The 18984-nt window shown below is 44.6% G+C and overlaps 1 protein-coding gene and 1 pseudogene across 2 annotated transcripts in view; both read left to right on the forward strand.

Moving 5' to 3' along the window:
• The window catches only part of DACH2 (dachshund family transcription factor 2), a 652263-nt gene that overhangs the window by 519787 nt on the left and 113492 nt on the right, over nt 1–18984 (forward strand). For both annotated transcript variants that reach the window (XM_075007949.1, XM_075007950.1), the window contains one exon: nt 14799–14934. In XM_075007949.1, coding sequence (XP_074864050.1) covers nt 14799–14934 — 136 coding nt within the window. The remainder of the gene's footprint in view (nt 1–14798; nt 14935–18984) is intronic.
• On the forward strand, nt 1419–2272 carry LOC142020341 (protein LRATD2-like; annotated as a pseudogene).

Raw genomic sequence — 18984 nt, forward strand, 5'->3', positions numbered from 1 at the left:
GTTTTAGCTATATTGTAATGGTGACATGATGTCCCTGTTTAAAATGTGAAACTGAATTGAATGTACTGTTTACCTAAATCCATAATTAGACATTTAGAATACCATTTAGTCTATTTTCTATTAGTGTGTAAATGAACTGATTTAAAAAGGATTTGAATGAAGTCATCATGTTTTTATATCACATTTGCCATTTAGAAGTAAGCTGTCCTACCAGAATATGCATGATCAGCAAAGTTAACATTTAGCACCCTAGAAAGAAATGTCATAACTATGAAATTTGATTTCTTTTTGACAGGAACACTATAAATTAGGCAGCCACAATGGCCAGACTCACAAAGCCTTCTTTGCAATCTATAATATAATCTAATGTGATTACAGTGGCACCTGTTAATACTGCTGTAGTTAAAGGTCTGTCAGTGTCTTCCATTATAAATCCCTATTCTCAGGGATTTACAGCTCAGCTGTAAAAACTTAGTCCAACTGAAACTTTGCTAAAAAAATTCAGAACTATCTGTTCAGTTGAGTTATAAGAGTTCAAAATAGATGGAGTAGCATGCTGTGATTCAGTACTGTTTTGATGTATACATAAATTAAAAAAAAAAACTCTGTCCATTGACATTTTCAGATCTCTAGACTATACCTTTAAATAGATCTTTTATATAATAAACTATCTTTTTCTTCTGTATTTATGGAGCAGTTCTACACCAAGACTATAACTTCTTTTCAGTACATTTTATTATATAGTGGATCCATAATATACAAATACATATGACTCTTCATATGTATTCACCTTATATATAGTATATGAATATAAGGCTAGAGCAAGAGGCTGGGTATAAAAATGTAACTTTTTATCATATTTATTCTTATACTTTTCCATCTTAGCATCAGCTCAGCCATAAGCCTTTGTAGTTTCTGCTGTGTAGCCCACTTGTGGGAGGAGGGGCTCTGCCCACCAGGGCACAAGGAGGTGTTCTTTTCTGTGTGGGCCAGAGAGGGGCCAATCCACTTCTCTGCAGTCGTCTATGGGGAAATCAGCCTCAACAATCATACTAGTCCCAGGCCCTCACTTAGGATGAGCAACCATAGTCCAGGGGCTCAGGCCAACCGATGGACAGAGTGCACAGTCAGAGGAACCCAGTCCCTCACTCAGCAACAGTTCCAACAGTATAAGTCCAGACCTACACTCAGGTCGGGGCAGTTCACAGCCAGATCTAGAATTCCTACCCACACTCCAGCTCCAGGACTGGTGGCTCAGCCTAGCCAGAGAGAAGCACATCCTCAGGCTGGCTGGTTGCAGGGGGAAAGGAGATGTGAGCCCATGCCACACCTGGCACTCAGAGCAAGACAGCTGCTGTCCAAGACTGCTTCTTTTAGCCCCATGCCTGGGAGCAGCTGAGCCCCTGCCAGCAATGGGCATGGGGAACTACGTGGAGATACTGACCCACTTAACCTACAAGGACGTGCCCATGGCTGACCCAGTGGACCTGGACAGAGCCCAGGCTTGGAGTGTCCTACATTTCTTCCAATGATGACAATGAGCTGGAGCAGCAGCAGGATTCAGGGACCCAGGTTATGGGAAGCGAGCACCCTGTACCACTGCCCTTTATCCCCGATTGCAGGATGTTGAGTGTTCGGTTTATTACCAGGATGAGTTTATTTACCAGAAGAGCTTTGCTGGGGATGGCACCCTGCCAGAGGAAAGGGGTGGAGGAGCTGGTGGACACCTGATCATCTACACCCCAGAAAATCTGCTGAAAAGATGCAAACCAGGCAAACTTGTGGAGTTTGTTTGCCAGGCCCGGTACCCACACTGGGCACTGCATGTTGGGAATTTTCAGGTAGTGCCCCTGCACTTGCAGGATGTGGTGAACAGCTTCCTGACTGAGCCAGACAGGGCAGGAGAGGTCGCATTGCCAACTCTTTGTACCATTATAAGCCCCTGAGCCCAGCCATGGTGGAGCAGAAGGCCCTGGAGCAGGTTGGCTGCAAGAATTGGCACCTGAGCTGGAGGAACTCTGAGTGCTATGGCAAACGGGAGTTTAAACTTGGCGAGGAGCTCCACATAGGCAAGCAGGCCTACTGCTTGCAGATCTGACTAGGGTACAAATGCAGCCACATGCTGGAGTTCCAGAGCCTGGAGGATCTGGTCATGAAGGAGAGGTGGAAGGACCAGATCAGTAGGGCTGCTGTGATCCAGGAGCTCTCCAGCCACCTGCAAGCTGCAGAGGATGGGTTGGATGATCCAGGTGCCCAGACTGCTGCCGAATAGCAGCATCAGCACCATCATGCTGCTTAGGCTGGATGGTGGCGATTAAAACTGAAGGCTGCACAACTGAGCTCTTAAAAGGTCAAGCCTACTAGTAAGGCAAAGGGCCGACAAACCCTGGTGTGTGCTTACAATATCGAGAGGCGGAGACTGCCGTTCACGGATTAGGGGTGGCAGCGAGGGGCGCAGGTCCGCCCACTCCACTGCACCCCCAGCCCAAGGCTCTATCAGCAACAGAGTGGTCAGTGGAGATCCAGATCACAACATGTTTTCTCAGCTATTCCCGGGGCACTTCCAGACTCCCCCTTAGGACATACTTCACTGGGCAGCAGGTTAGGTTCCTCCATGCCTGGATAGAACAGGGTCTCCACTCCAGCTTGCAGCTCCTCTTCGGTGAGGTCTAACTGTGGGCCCAGCATTCTGGGCTAATTTTCAGCCTCCTTCAGGCTCAGCTTTTATACTTCCTGTCCTAGCAGCTGGCTTCTGGCTAGGTGACAGGAAGGTGTGGGCTCCACCCGCCAGGGCTTGGGAATATGTTCTTCCCTCTCCAGTCAGCAAGGGGCCACTGCTCCTTGCTGCATGCTACTACAGCTGTAACTTAGGTTGATATATCATCATTAGGCCTGGGAGTGTTCTTTCTTCATTCAGTTGTAGCATTGAGATAGTATTCAAAGCACGAAGGATATGTGTGATGACTCACCTGCACAACAGCCTGTCCATTATTAGTCAGTTTTACACTTTTGCACATTCACAATATTGACAAACAAATATAATGACAACTTTGTAATATATGGGTAAAAGCTGTGATAGTTTTCCCTCTGATTACGAGCTTAAGAAACACTAAAGTAAGAAGTTCATTTGGCTGTTTACCAATACCATCTGATTAGCTGCGGTTTTTGTTTGTTTGGCTGAGCAGCTGGCAATTAATGAATTGATAAGAAATAGTCGCAAGGCAATGGAATTAGCATGTGAACATCTGGTATTAAAAATTAGTAAACACAGAAGATTTTTTTAGTTATTTCTTATATTCAGTAGGAAAATAAATACAGTTGACCACTGCTAAAATCTTTGGTTCACACAACTGAAATCACTCCTGCCCTGTAAATGGAAAAGTATATTGTATGTTCCTGTCAGATAAGAGTCAGAGCAGTAGACAGTAGGATCCAGCTTACTCTTCTCTGGCATCAGTCCAGCACACATCTCAGTCATTCTTTTTCCTTATTTAAAATGTCATCCCAGTTCTTGTAGGAATTGCACTCACCACAACTCTAGCTCTGGAGACCAGGGGAAGATGTTTCTGCCCACATCTTTAATATTACCCTCACCCAGATCAAGGTCTTCCAAGGTTTGGGCTTTGTGCCTACTTACCCAAGGAACATAAGTCCAAAGGCTTATCCTGAGCTATCATCTAAGGGATTGAATTTCAGTCCATCTGTACATTGATCTGGCATGCTTTTGCTTTAGACTGAGCTAGAATTATTATCTGTTCTAAAAGTGGAAATGCACATTGTGCTTTATGCACTCATTCAGGATCATGAATGTTAGAAAAAATATTCAACATTTTTCATAAACTGAACTAATAATGATGAATTAAGGTCCACCTGCAAAAGAAATATGAATTCTAGTATAAACAGTTATGAAGTAACAGTCCTATTATTTCATCACTAAAACAGCAGTGTTTGTAGATTTTCTATTAATTTGGGGTGAAATTCAGCCAGGAATGTAGAGGCAATGGTAGGCTTCCAAAGTAGAAAACTTATGTCAGAGATGGATAGCTGCCATGCATGCATCCAAGCTGACTCACCATCCCTGCTCCCTTCATATCACTGCATTGCATACACACTTTTCAAGAGGTATTTGAAGTGGTTGTAGGACTTGTTGCTCCTCTTTCATTCCTGAAGCTGTTAGAATAGCCATAGAATGAGCTTCTGATCTGTCCAGTATCCTGCATACAGGTTCTACCACTTCACCCTCTGTGTGGTTTGACACACATAATGGCCAGTTACTTGGTGATAGTGTAGGTTTGGGGTGAAATTCACATTGACTGCTCTAGGCGTCGGAATGATAGTTAAGCAGGTTTTAGGAAGGCAGTCGTAATACTGTTGAAACTCTAATTGGAGCTAGAGTACAGATAAGTAAAAAAGTTATTCTTTTTGAATCTACAAATATGGTTCTTTCAATAAATTGAGCCATCCCCAGCTTCTTCTTAGAGTAGTAGCAAATACTCATCAGGAACTTAAAACCAACAACAGCCCACTACATTTTTTCCCTGGTTCCATTGTCATTACCAAAGTGTGTTAAGTTCCAAGCTGGCTTATCATTATAGAACCCTGCAGAACACATAAATTATATTGGAAATATCATGACAAATGCATGAATAAAATATCCAGCATTAAAATAAATGTCCAAAATCTGCCTGTCAGCAATGAAATGCCATTAAATCCTTTAGGAACTCATTAATAGATTAACGTTTGTGAGAGTAATAACAACAGCTACACTGGAACTGAAAATAAATACAAATAAAAAGGCCCTTCTAAAACTCTTGGGCTACATCTACACGACAGAGATTTTTCAAAAGAAGTCCTTCCAGAAGCTCTCTTCCAAAAGAACTTCTTTCAAAAGAATGAGTCCACACACAAAAAAAGTGGATCAAAAGAGTGATCTGCTTTTCGAAAGACAGCCTTAACACAGCCCCCGCTCTTTCAAAAGAACGGGCGAGGGATCAAAAAATCAGGTGCCAGGAGGACTGGTCTTTCAAAAGAAGGACCCTGAGGAGCATCTACACGTTTTCTTTCAAAAGAAGCTTTCAAAAGAAGGCATTCTTCCTGAAATGAGAGTAAGAGCACTTTCAAAGGGAGCACCACATTCTTTTGATTTGCTTTGGAATGAACGCTTTTTGTGTATAGACACTCTGGGGGATCTTTTGAAAGAGCCTCCTTCTTTTGAAAAATCTTTTGAAAGAACTTGCTCGTGTAGACGTAGTCTTAACGTATAAAATGAGAATCAGTACTATAAAATATTAAAGATAAGGAATCAAAGTTAAGATAATTATGTCAGAAATTGGTAAGCCATTCATATATGCAGAATCACGGACTCATAGGGCTGAAAGGGACCTCAGGAGGTCATCTAGTCCAGCCACCTGCTTCAAGCAGAATCAACCCCCACTGTCTTTCCAGCCAGGACCTTGTCCAGCTGGGACTTAAAAACCTCGAGGGATGGAGAATCCACCACCTCTCCAGGCAACGCATTCCAATGCTTCACCACCCTCCTGGTGAAGTAATTTTTCCTAATATCTAACCTACACCCCTTCCTCTTCAACTTCAGACCATTACTCCTTGTTCTGTCATCTGACACCACTGAGAACAGTTTCTCACCCTCCTCTTTAGAGCTCCCCTTCAGTAAGTTGAAGGCTGCTATTAAATCACCCCTAAGTCTTCTCTTTTGTAAACAAAACAAACCCAAATCTCTCAGCCTATCCTCGTAGGTCTTGTGTTCCAGTCCCTTAATCACTTTTTTTGCCCTCCGCTGAACTTTCTCCAGCAAATCCACATCCTTTTTATACTGGGGGCCCAAAACTGGACACAATATTCCAGATGTGGCCTCACCAGTGCTGCAGAGAGGGGAACAACTACCTCTCTAGATCTGCTCAAAATGCTCCTCCTAATGCACCCCAGTATGCCATTAGCCTTCTTGACTACAAGGGCGCACTGTTTACTCATATCCAGCCTTTCATCTACCATAATCCCTAGGTCCCTTTCCATCGTACTGCTGCTGAGCGAGTCGGTCCCCAGCCTGTGACAATGCTTGGGATTCTTCCGCCCCAGGTGCAGGACTCTACACTTCTCCTTGTTGAACCACATCAGATTTCTTTTGTCCCAGTCCTCCAATTTATCCAGGTCACTCTGGATTCTTTCTCTACCCTCCAACGTATCTACCTCTCCCCCTCATACATTTAATACAATGACTGTGGATGTAACTTGCGCTTCCTATTTCTTATGTGCAATTAGCACCTTACAAGAGATGCAAAAGGGATGCAAAATGGACACTGAAGTGAAAGCAAGGATGTCCCTGAAAACCAGAAGAGTTGATGACTTTAGTACCATTAACCTAAATCATAAAAGTAACAGTGTCAAGCTTAGTAGCTACATTTTCTGAGCCAAAGCAAGCCACTGTCCTTTAGTAGGACAGAAATATATCATCCTTCAAAAGGATTTAATATGACAAAAGTCTTTTAGGAGAATTTATGGTACAGCTCTGTAAAGAGAAGAGAAGGACAAGATGTATGGAGTAGGTATTGCACTTAGAAAAATAGATCTTCAGGCATGTTTTAATTCTTTCATCAAATTTTGAAAACTATAAATTGTCTTTAATTCAGTGCATTATAACCAGGTTTATGAATTTTGCAAGTGTACAAATATGAAAACAAGTTAAAATCGGGAAATAACAGCTTTATTTTAGAAGTAATATTCTTTGGATGCTATCAATATGACTGCAGAAGTAAGTTGGACTGCAGCCTGTAACGGAACTACAGCAACTTTCAATCGGAAAAATATACAATAGTAACAAGGTTATAAAATTCATAAGTGACATAAAATGAAGACATCATCATGTAAAAATATTAAGATTTCAGATTTGCAATATTCCCATTTAAATTCCCTCTTTGATTTGTTACTATGACTGTTAACCCTGTGTTTGGAAAATGGTGAGGACATTATCATTTCCATTCTCATTTGTAATAAAATAGATTAACTTGCTGTGAAATTTTAACTAGGCTGAACCACAACAGTAGCTACCTAATGAACCAGAGCACATTGCTGTTAAGTAGCTAAATAGATGCATACTGATTACAGGACTGAAAAATGGATCTGTTTACTTGCAAAGAAGAAACTGCTCATAGTGCTACTCATTATGGTGGGAGAAACTCACACATTTCCAAACAAACACTTAGAAGTAGGCCATTTCTCAATCAGTATCTAGGCTCAGGTGATAATACTTCATCTTGTTACAGTGAACATCATGTAGAAGAAAATGCAGCTCTTTTGTGTCAGTATTGAAAACTGTCTTCCCACTATAAGTAAATCCTGGTAGGCAGGAAAATGTTAAATGACATATTCAACAAATTCTTTTATAAAATGATTCACTGTATAATTCACTGTATAATTAAGCATGACATTATTACCTGATGCATTTATTTCTACCCGGACATTGTAAATCCAACGTAGCATGAGTGTAAAGACAAATTATTTAAATAGATCACATTATAGTAGGAAATAAGGGCTGCGTCTACACGTGCACGCTACTTCGAAGTAGTGGCAGTAACTTCGAAATAGCGCCCGTCACGTCTACACGTGTTGGGCGCTATTTCGAAGTTGAAATCGACGTTAGGCGGCGAGACGTCGAAGTCGCTAACCCCATGAGGGGATGGGAATAGCGCCCTACTTCGACGTTCAACATCGAAGTAGGGACGTGTAGATGATCCGCGTCCCGCAACATCGAAATAGCGGGGTCCTCCATGGCGGCCATCAGCTGGGGGGTTGAGAGATACTCTCTCTCCAGCCCTTGCGGGGCTCTGTGGTCACCGTGGGCAGCAGCCCTTAGCCCAGGGCTTCTGGCTGCTGCTGCTGCAGCTGGGGGTCCGTGCTGCATATACAGGGTCTGCAACTAGTTGTTGGCTCTGTGTATCTTGCACTGTTTAATGAAAGTGTGTCTGGGAGGGGCCCTTTAAGGGAGCGACTTGCTGTTGAGTCCGCCCCGTGACCCTGTCTGCAGCTGTGCCTGGCTCCCTTATTTCGATGTGTGCTACTTTGGCGTGTAGACGTTCCCTCGCTGTGCCTATTTCGATGTTGGGCTGAGCAACGTCGAAGTTGAACATCGACGTTGCCAGCCCTGGAGGACGTGTAGACGTTATTCATCGAAATAGCCTATTTCGATGTCGCAACATCGAAATAAGCTATTTCGAAGTTGGGTGCACGTGTAGACGTAGCCAAGGTGTGCACTGCAACCTTCATGAAGGTAGGTGGGGGATCTTTGACTCACTGCTGGAAGAAAAGTGTCAGTGCCCTCATAAGGGCTTCCTTACTGTGGGTGAGGGGAGGGGTGAAGTTTACATGAAAGGGCAGGAAGCAATTGGAGCAAGTTCTGGAGAGGGTCACAGCACTGTTCTTCCTGCCAGTCAAGAGGGAGGGGACAGTATTTATATGCCATGCAGCCGTAGGGAGGCCCTCTTTTACCTTCCTCTTGCTGGAAGCACACATTCAATCATCCACTCATGAATATGGCAAAAGGACCAAGTTCTGCTGGGAGAATTATACTAGTTGCCCTTTATGTTGGGAATTGGGAAGGAATTTTCCCCTAAACTCCCAGGTTGGGAATTTTTACTACCTTCTCCACAGGAACTGTGGGACCCTGTGATGGGAAATGGGAGTTTCGATTATAATGTTACAACTTAGTATCTAAAGTTTGTGTCAGATGTCCAGTGAAGGTACTTATTATGGAAGGGATACAGGTATCAGTTTAAATGAACTGGAAAACATATAAAGGTTCCCATCTGATACAGGAGCAGTGGAGGGAGTTTCAGGCTCCTGCTTCTTGTACAATGGAGCTCCAGTCCCCTTGCTTTTGCTGGTCCCCTTTAAAGGGCTTCAGGAAGGATTTGTGGGGCAGGTGTGGGGAGGGCAGGCTTTAATACATGGAACAATACGGAACTGATCGCTGTTCTTTTATAATGAAAAAGCCAGGACACAATATCAGATTATCTGGAAAAGATGAAGGAATGGATGATAGCCACACAGTCAGAAAATTCACTGTTAACCTGTCAGTTTTCCATCACTTATGTCAGCGCCCCATCCGTCCTAGATCATGGTGCCCTTCTCTCATTCTACTGCCATGCTATAGTGTGCCAATAGTGTTCATGTGGGTCCTTTGTGATCATGGTCATGGAGCACATGACTGATGAGCAGAGGCTGAGGGATTTGGGCTTATTTAGTTTGCAAAAGAGAAGAGTGAGAGGAGATTTGATAGCAGTCTTCAACCACCCGAGGGGGGCTCTAAAAAGGATGAAGAGAGGCTGTTTGCCGTAGTGACAGATGGCAGAACAAGAAGCAATAGTCTCTAGTTACAGAGGGGGAGGGGGAGGTTGGATATTAGGAAAAACTATTACTCCGGGAAGATGGTGAAGCAGTGGAATGCGTTATCTAGAGAGGTGATGGAATCTCAATCCCTAGAGGTTTTTAAATCCTGCAATGACAAAGTCCTGGCTGGGATGATTTACTTTGATTGATCCTGCTTTGGGCAGGGGGCTGAACTTGATGACCTCCTGAGGTCCCTTCCAATCCTAGGATTCGATGGTTCTATGATCAATGCTACAAAAACATATTTAATAGAAGGCCCATGCATAGAAACCCAAGAAGATAAGGCCTATATGGGTAAAATACATTTTAAATCAGTGGAGATACCTCTGTGGGGCACAACAGAGGGAATTTCAAGACCAGAAAGCAGGGCACAAAGGCCTGCTGCCTGGCTCCGCAAGCTCCTCAGCAGCCGCTCGTTCTCAAGTCCTTTGCATAGCAATTCGAAAAATGGGGGTGTGGAAGCCCCCAATTATTTGAAGGCCAGTAGATTTGACATGGTTTTACTGATTCACTGTAATGTTTGGAGTGGTGGGATATTACATGCTGAAAACTATAGTTTTGAAAAATCAAAAAGCTACTGAGGTTTGACATCCCTGTAATAGATTCATAACTATTAAAACTTAATAAACATTTTAATTAGCATACCAAAACTACTGCAATTAAAAGTCTCTCTTTAGGTTTTATTAGTTATTGCATGTTCATTAAATAACAGATAATTAGTGAAAACATATCCATTGAGAATTAACAGCTATGTAATAGATATGCATCTGTTACATGATTCCAAGGCTCAATTGTTATTTAATGTATAATAAGTATCCTATTAAAAACACATTCAGTGCTACATTTTCAGCATTGTGTGACTGGAATAGACAAATATCACTCATTATTGTTAAGAAGAGATGCTCTTCAGTTCCCAGAGTGTCGTGCTACAATGTATCCCTACATGTAAAGTTGAATGTGTTTCAGAGATAGAATTTTAATGGGTGACGATATTTTTAAAACACTAACCAGACTGTCCTTGGTTTTTATGAGTTACAGCAGTAGATAATGAACAGAAACTACTAAGTTAATCATAAGTAATGGAGAGACTTCTAAAATCTACAGATCGGCTTCTAAAAGTATTTTATTGATTTGTTATGTTCTCTTACACCAGCCTCAGGAGCGAAAAGATCAGGCACTGTTGAATTTCTTAGCACATGGTCAGAAAGGCCAGATCATGCCATTTCACTGTAATATCTTTAGAAGTGTACCAGCAAGGGTGGAAAGCTGTGAGGTTACTCTCAGAGCTTTATCAGATTATACTATAAAGAGATGGAGAACTTGTCCAATTGTCCATTTCTCTCTCCCACAGAGGTGGCAAAGATTTCAGCTGCCAACTCATGGGTATTCAGGAGCTGCCAGAGGAAAGGACTGTCCAAAGATTCAGGAGTTCTCTAACCCCCTCCGTCTCCCTGTTAGCATGACTCCATTGCAGCCTCCCTTCTCCAGTACTGCCTTTGGAGTGTGTTATAGGCAGTCTGTCCCATGGAAGGGGCCATGTAGAAACATGTCTACCAAAATTACAGCTTCTCCCTGCAATATGTACTTTTTAGTGAATTTGCATTGGTTTTAGTAGGTGGGAGAGGCTAATGATTAAAATGTGTGTAACAGTGATAACTGAAAAGCTCTGGGCAAAGCAGTGCATATCACATTACTAGAGATGAACAAAATGGGAACATTTCATTTATGTAAAATTATGGAAAATTTTGCAGTTTTTTGTTTCACTCCCTTTTCTCTACCCAAAGTATCAGGTATATTTCAACTGTGGGCAACCTTTGAAAAGTTGTGTGTTCAAAAGTGCATGTGCATAAGTTAGGACTTGCAAGGGTTAATGTTGGCTAGAGCTGGCAAATCCTCTGATCTGTTAAACCTCTAAAACCCAGGATGTACAGTTTTCAATGTCATACCTTAACTCATTATTTTCAGGACCATTCCAAATATATGTGGATTTTAGAGCCCATTGAAAATTAAAACTAGGCTCTTGGTGTGTGGTGGATGTTTTGGAACCCTTTTGACCAGGTGACAAAAAATTTGCATGAGCAAGTCAAAGCCCAGCTCCCGATGTGACACACCAATGTTCAAGCCAGTTTGATTCCTCTGTGAGTTTTAGAGCACATTGTCACAGTTTTAGAGAAATCTTTGTGTTTACACTGAAATACGGTGCACTTTTATGTGTGTGCTGGTTTGCAAGTCTGACTGATACAGTTTTTATTGGGGACTAATGAAAGTTATTCAAGTAGACCAACGATTGTTTTGTGAATTTGCAGTGGTTTAGTTGTTTAGTATTAGTATTGATTTCAATCTGAAAGTGCCAATATAATCTGAATTTGGTATTTGAAATTTGACTCATCTGTATCAGCAATGCATTCAGCTAAAACTAGTAATATATTAAGGACTGCACATTTTTGTATTAATATGGGTGAGGATGTTACAAAATAAAAGTAGCCAAGTAACTGAATAACTTACAGAAAAAGTTAGCAAGCTGTATAGTACGTGCTGTGACATGATGGTATGGGGGGTCAAAAAGTATATGTGATATAAAGATATTGTATGTATGTGTCAAGGGATAGTTTGTTCCAAGTTCCCCCTTTTTCCAGGGCAGCATAGGCTTGTGACCAGGCTCAATACCAAGCCCTGTAGGGCAGGGCAGCACAGAGGCTGGAGTCAATACAGCAAGGCCCCTCTCACAGGGCAGTATGGCCTAGAGGCCAGGGCCAGTACAGCAAGGCCCCTCTTGCAGGGCAGACCCCATTGATCCGGATTTGGGAAGGGGGTAGGGAAGCCGAGGCCCTCCCTGCTCCTTCGGTCCCCAGCCCAGGGCCCTACTGGTCGTGGGGTGGCCCACCACTGACTTGGTGGGGACTGCCACCAAAACATGCCAAGTTACTGGACTGCTTCCTACCTGCCGTTCTCTGCCACATCCCTCTCTGGCTTGTGAGTGTCTCCAGTCATCCCTGCCAGAGTAGCCTATGTGGACTGCAGGCAGTTCCCTGGCTGGAGCTCCACAGCCACCTCCTTCCCCAGTGGCAGCAGCCCCAACTGACTAGCTCCACAGGCCTTTATAGCAGGCCTGGAGCTGGAGTATGGCTGAGCCTCCTTGGCCAGGTGTGCCAGATTAGCCTGCTCTGACTCAGGGTGCGTCTACACAATGAGATAAAAATTGATTTTATTAAAATCAGTTTATTAAAGCTGGGTTTTATCCATTTGATTTTGAGCATCTTCACCTTCCCACATGCTCCCCACAAAATCGGCTTACTGCTGCCACACGTAAGTAGTTTACATCGAGCTTAAATCGAGTGCTGCTGCAGTGTTTTGTGGGAACCTATCCCACAGTTCCCTGAGCCCCATTGCATTCTGGCCCTAAAAGTAGATGTGGGTATATGACGCCATCTTCCCACATCTCATTCCCTCTTTCCCCTGCCACGTTAGGTATGTTTAAGTAGATACGGGTGCTACACTGAAACAGCATGCATAGGCTTTATTTTGGGCTTGGATAATGATTTACACCTCCTGGGAAAGAGGACTGTAAGTAGACACAAGTGCTACACTGAAACTGGAGTGAGTCATCAGTAATGCCCCAGGGCAGCTAAAAGACAGTACACTGTTGAGAGCCCCAGAAATCACGACCGCCCATGGAGGTCCTTTCAGGAACTTGAATCTGGATTTAGGCCACCTGGGAAAGAAGACCATTACGCTTAAGTAGACACAGTTGTTACACTGAAACTCAAATGAATCATCAGTAATGGGCCAGGGTGGCTAAAAGACAGTACACTGTTGACAGCCATGAAAATCATGATCACCCATGGAGACCCTTTCAGAAACTTTTATCTGGATTTAGGACTCCTACCAAGGAAGACCCTTTATGTCTAAGTAGACACAATTGCTACTCTGAAATTTGAATGCTTCATCAGGCTAAAAGACCCCAGACTACAGCCAGGTTTGTACCTGGAAAAGAAGACCCTTAGGACAAGAATATTCCCGGCTGCAAGCCTTACTTCAACTTGTATGGCTAATACATTGCATTCATTGAAACATTAATTAAAAAGCCCTGGCTATAGCCAGCCACTGAAAATTGTTACTGCCAAGGGAAAAGTCCCTCAAGTGGCTAAAAGAACCCCTGCTAAAAGCCAGCTCCTGAAAATCATGACCACCAAGGGAGATGTCCCCCAGGTGGCTAAAAGACCTGCAGCTACAGCCAGGACCCAAAAATCATGACCACCAAGGGGGGCATCCCCTGGGCAGCTACAAGACCCCTGGCTATAGCCAGCCCCCCAAAATTGTGACCTTCACTATGTGCAATCTGCCTGACATCTTGCGCAGCATGTCCTTTTATTGGTTTGGGGTCAAGCCACATGACGCGTCTGGGCACGGGAATGTTCCAGACTGTGTGGGGCCTCCGGCGGGGAGAGAAGGGAGGCAATGGTGGGAGTCAGGACAACATGTAAGCAGATGAAAATAATTTTCTCATACTACCAGGGGAGCATGACCCCCATGCATAGCCTAGCTGACACATGGGTAAGGGGGGCCTGCAGCTGGCACGAGGCAGCACAGAAAAAAAGGCAGCTAGCAGGGGTATACACAGAAGCACAGACCCCACAGCTGCACTCCTCACAAAGAAAAAGAAAGAAGATTTGTCAGCCTCTCATGACCCTACAGCCACGGGTGTGCAGATGCTGAAGTGTAATGGTCCTATTGCCTAATTCCTCTGCAGTTGAGAGCAGTGGGGATGTAAGAGGCCAGAGCAGAGAAATGTGTTGCATTGTGGGGCACAGACGGGACATCTGTGGAAGCTAATGAGTTCAATTTAAAGACATACCACATCCTTACTACCCTTCATTCAGAATTTTAAATTGGAATTGAACGCTACACCCGTCAGGTTACTACGATTTTAGGATTTTGATATCATGTTGACTTTAGTGGTCCATAAATCAAGCTAATGGAATTTACGGTGAGGACAGGCACTTGGAAGAATCTGGCTAACTGACTTAAAATTGTCTTTATCTTACAGTGTAGGTGCAGCCTCAGTGTGGGGTTGATATACCCTATCACAGTATGCAAGCCTGTACTGGTTGTTAGAATGTGAGTTCACACAAGAATCACATTAATTTACTTAGAAAGGGAGATTTGCTATTTTAAGTATGTCTTAAATACATCTAAGAGATGATCTGAATGAAGAAATATCTTTTATTGGACCATATCCTGTTGATTAAAGAGAGAAGCTGTCCAATGAAGATGTTACATCACACACCTACCTCCTGAAATGTTCTGGGACCAACATAGTTATAACAACACGACATGCATCAAGTAAATTTAAACCAACCACACACTTCAACAGACACTGTTTTCTTTTCTGTTTTAAGGAGAGGATTCAAGACAGCCCTTCTCCTGTTCCATCGCTGGAGGATAGTCAGAGACCTGGGAGTCATGCTTCTTCACATCAGAGCAGTAGTGTATCTAGCTCTCCGTCCCAACTTGATATCACACCAGACAGAATTGGTTGGTATTTTTTTATTCCCTGCCTCCTTTCATTAAGACAACTACTCTGTGGATTTGAGAAATGTTCTGTGAAAAATACTTCACTAGAGGGAACTTGAGGGTGTTTGTTTTAAAACTGACTTTGTGAACCAGACATTTATCGTACACGATTAAAGAGGGATTAGCTTAGATGATAAAAGCTGCCAGTTCTTCTCATAGTCATTACCATAGAGAACCTGATCAATGAGATAAATATGTATCATCCACACATCAGCTCAGTGTCACACTATACATATCTCTAACGGCATTCTTCTAAGTGTACATTTATTGTATTTGCATCAGGATGGATAAAAATCAATGATTTCTTTAAAAAAATCAGATTTTTTATTTAAATAATATTTTATTTAAATCAGATTTTTTAATTTTTTTCAATCATTAATAAAATATCTGAAGAAGTGGGTCTGTCCCACAACAGCTCATCACCGAATAAATCATTTTGTTAGTCTTTAAAGTGCTACGTGACCGCTGGTTTGTTTTGTTAGAACACAGACTAACATGGCTACCTTTCCGTTACCACTAATAAAATATGTGAGGGTTGACCTTGGCCAAGAAAGACAGAGGAAATAGTTAAGACATTTTCTTAAAGTCAGAGAGATAATAAATAGGAAAGGCTGGAGGCAGCACAGTAAGAAACAGTGGAATGGACTAGAAAGAAAAAGGGAAGACATTATTCAGCCCAAACACAACTTCCTGTATTCTGCCACAGAAAAGCTGCCATGGCTTCTGGGTGTAAGAGGGACCCTAAAAGGGAACAGTTTGAAGTAATTCATTCCTTGAGTTAAAATGAAAACTATGTGAAGTGTAAGCCGAGCAAGAAGAAGATGCAGGGCCTAGCTGCAAGAATGAAACATTCTAAGAAAAACTGCTTGCTAACTTAAATGCTTCACTTTGTAATGCATCAGTCTTCAAGACTCTCTTTATACCGTTTAGTGTGATTTGACAAGTTCCCAACTTGTGTTGGATGGTGCTAGGAAAAAAAAGTTTATCTTAGCTAATCCTTATGGCTTGTGTAATTAGTTAACAAAGTTTAGAATCTATCACCTAAGTGTACAGTACAGAAAGCGCAGTAAGAGAAATCAAGAGTTGCCACTGCATGTCGTTTTTTATTTTATATTACGCAATTAATGCCCCTTATTTTGGAACATCAAGGCCACAGACTGTAATGGTGACTCTAGACCCTATTTTACTTCATCATAACTCAGCTTTTCCAAGAGAACACCACTCTATGCCTGTTTTCTCAAACAACAGAAGTGCCAGGGAGTTCAGTGACTCCAAAATTAAGCTCACTCTGAGCACTGTCCATCTTAACTTGATTGAAATCAATTATTTGTAGTTTGCCCCCTCCTTCCCCAGGAGAGCCCCTCTCAAAACTCCCTCCTGTTAGCAACCACCCTGGTCGTTTGCCAGCAGGGCTTTAGAGCTCTGGCTTACCTGAGAGAGCCCCTCCCTCTGACTACCGCTCAGCCAGTCGGCACACAGCCTGAGCACATGGCCAGCCTGAGCACATGGCCTTTCAAATAAAAAACAGACAGCTCAGCACTCCAAACACCAAATAAACAGACAAACTCTCAGGTAGGCCAGAGCTCTAGAGCCCTGATGGCAAGTGACCAGGGAGCATGCGACCGGGTGCTTGCGAACAGGGTGGTTGCTAACGGGGGAGCTTTGAGAGGGGCTCTCCTGGGGAAGGAGGGGGCAAACTACAGCACCTTTGGGTAAGTGGCTCTCTGGAGTGTGTGGGTGCCTGGGTTTGGGGGTTCTGGGCCTGGGTTTGTCTGTTAATTTGGTGTTTGGAGTGCTGAGCTGTCTGTTTGTTTGTTTGAAAGGCCATGTGCTCAGGCTGGGCATGTGCTCAGGCTGCGTGCTGATTGGCTGAGTGGTAGTCAGAGGGAGGGGCTCTCTCAGGGAGGCCAGATCTCTAAAGCCCTGCTGGCAAGCGACCAGGGAGCATGGGACCGGGTGCTTGCGAACAGGGTGGTTGCTCACAGGAGGGAGTTTTGAGAGGGGAGTTTAGAGGGGGAGCTTAGAGGGAGCTAGTACTTCTTCAGGGGTAAGGGGCAGCAGCATCCCCAACTGCTGGCTGGAGCTGAGAGACCCGCTGCAGCATGAGGAGCAGGTGGGTGAGATCGAAGGATGTCAGTGGTGCTCAATTGGTTTGGGGGTGTCTGGTACGGCTGTGAGGATGGCAGCACCCACGGATGCTGCTTGTGGCGTGCTGGCTCAGATTGCATGGCTTCCAGGCCCAGTCCTGCGCTCCCTGCATGCACGCACCACACCAGATCTGTGGGGCTCCAAGGACAGCCGTAGCTAGATGGAGAGTTGGTAGCTTTGGCTGGGACCCAGGGTGCGACTGGGCTGCAAGATTGGCGCCTTCCTGGAGGACATGGGGCTGCAACAGTGTGTGGCCAGGTGCGAAGAGGCCAGGGGAAGGGGGACCTCGGGGCAACGAGAACTGATAGGGGGCAGTGTGGTGCAGTCGGGAGACATGGGAGTGGATGGGGGAAAAGGGGACAGGGAGGGAGGATCTGGGGGGTGATGGTAGCTGATGAGAGGCAGAGGGGTGGGGAGGAGGGTCCTGGGGCGGCGAGGTGGTCGTCACGGGGAGTTTTGGGGACATGTGGCGCCAGGGAGGTGCAAGAGGTAGTGGGACCGTACCCACGTTCTCCATGCCCCACTGCCTTGTGGGTTATCCTGGAAAGGAGCAAGGCTAATGGAGTAAACCCTGACAGAAAATCCAGAGGGGAGTCCTGAGGCAGTTCTGTGCCAACTTCTGGCATTGACCCGGCAACTCCTGCAGCTGAGCTGGTACCAGACGTAGAGGTTATCCTCTCCTTTGGACTATATCAGTAAAGCTGAGAGGGGAACACTGGCGTCTGGGCAGCCCAGGGTCCCAATAATCGCCCAAGCTCACACCTGGAGAGGTACTCCAGCATTGCTAACAGCGTTGAACCAACAGGGGAGGTAACAGATACTGGTTATGAGCTCTTGCTCGATTGGCGTAGAGAACGAGTGCCAGGGGTTGCCTCTGACGGTGGGAGAGATAGTCGCATCTCACTGGGCAGTCACCACCCGCCTCAAGCTGGGCAGCCCACAGCCAATAGGGTACTTTGCGACCGGGTGCTGGCAAACAGGGTGTGTGCTAACAGGAGGGAGTTTGGAGAGGCTCTCCTGGAGGAGGAGAAGGAAGGAGCAAACTAAAGCACCTTGGGGTAAGTGGCTGCTTATATTTGGAGGTTTTGGGCTTGTGTGTTTGTTTGGAGTTTGGAGTTTGTTTGTTTGGAGTGCTGAGCTGAGTGTGTGTGTTTGTTTGTTTGAAAGGCCGTGTGCTCAGGCAGGCAGGCAGGCAGGCAGTTGGAAGCTGATTAGGTTTGAATTGAAACACCGTGTGCTGATTGGCTGAGCTGTAGGCAGAGGGAGGAGCTATCAGGGAGGCCGAGCACTTAAACCCTGCTAGTAAGCGACCAGGGAGCTTTGCGACCGGGTGCTGGCAAACAGGGTGTGTGCTAACAGGAGGGAGTTTGGAGAGGCTCTCCTGGAGGAGGAGAAGGAAGGAGCAAACTAAAGCACCTTGGGGTAAGTGGCTGCTTATATTTGGAGGTTTTGGGCTTGTGTGTTTGTTTGGAGTTTGGAGTTTGTTTGTTTGGAGTGCTGAGCTGAGTGTGTGTGTTTGTTTGTTTGAAAGGCCGTGTGCTCAGGCAGGCAGGCAGGCAGGCAGTTGGAAGCTGATTAGGTTTGAATTGAAACACCGTGTGCTGATTGGCTGAGCTGTAGGCAGAGGGAGGAGCTATCAGGGAGGCCGAGCACTTAAACCCTGCTAGTAAGCGACCAGGGAGCTTTGCGACCGGGTGCTGGCAAACAGGGTGTGTGCTAACAGGAGGGAGTTTGGAGAGGGGAGTTGAGAGGGGGAGCTTGGAGGGAGCCAGTGACTTCTGTTGCCCTTAAACTAAATCCTTTATAACAACCTCTATCTGAAACATTTAATTAACCCTCATATATAACTAGAGTAGGAAATGG

The sequence above is a fragment of the Carettochelys insculpta genome, chromosome 13, assembly GCF_033958435.1.
Source record: "Carettochelys insculpta isolate YL-2023 chromosome 13, ASM3395843v1, whole genome shotgun sequence".
Taxonomy (NCBI): domain Eukaryota; kingdom Metazoa; phylum Chordata; order Testudines; family Carettochelyidae; genus Carettochelys; species Carettochelys insculpta.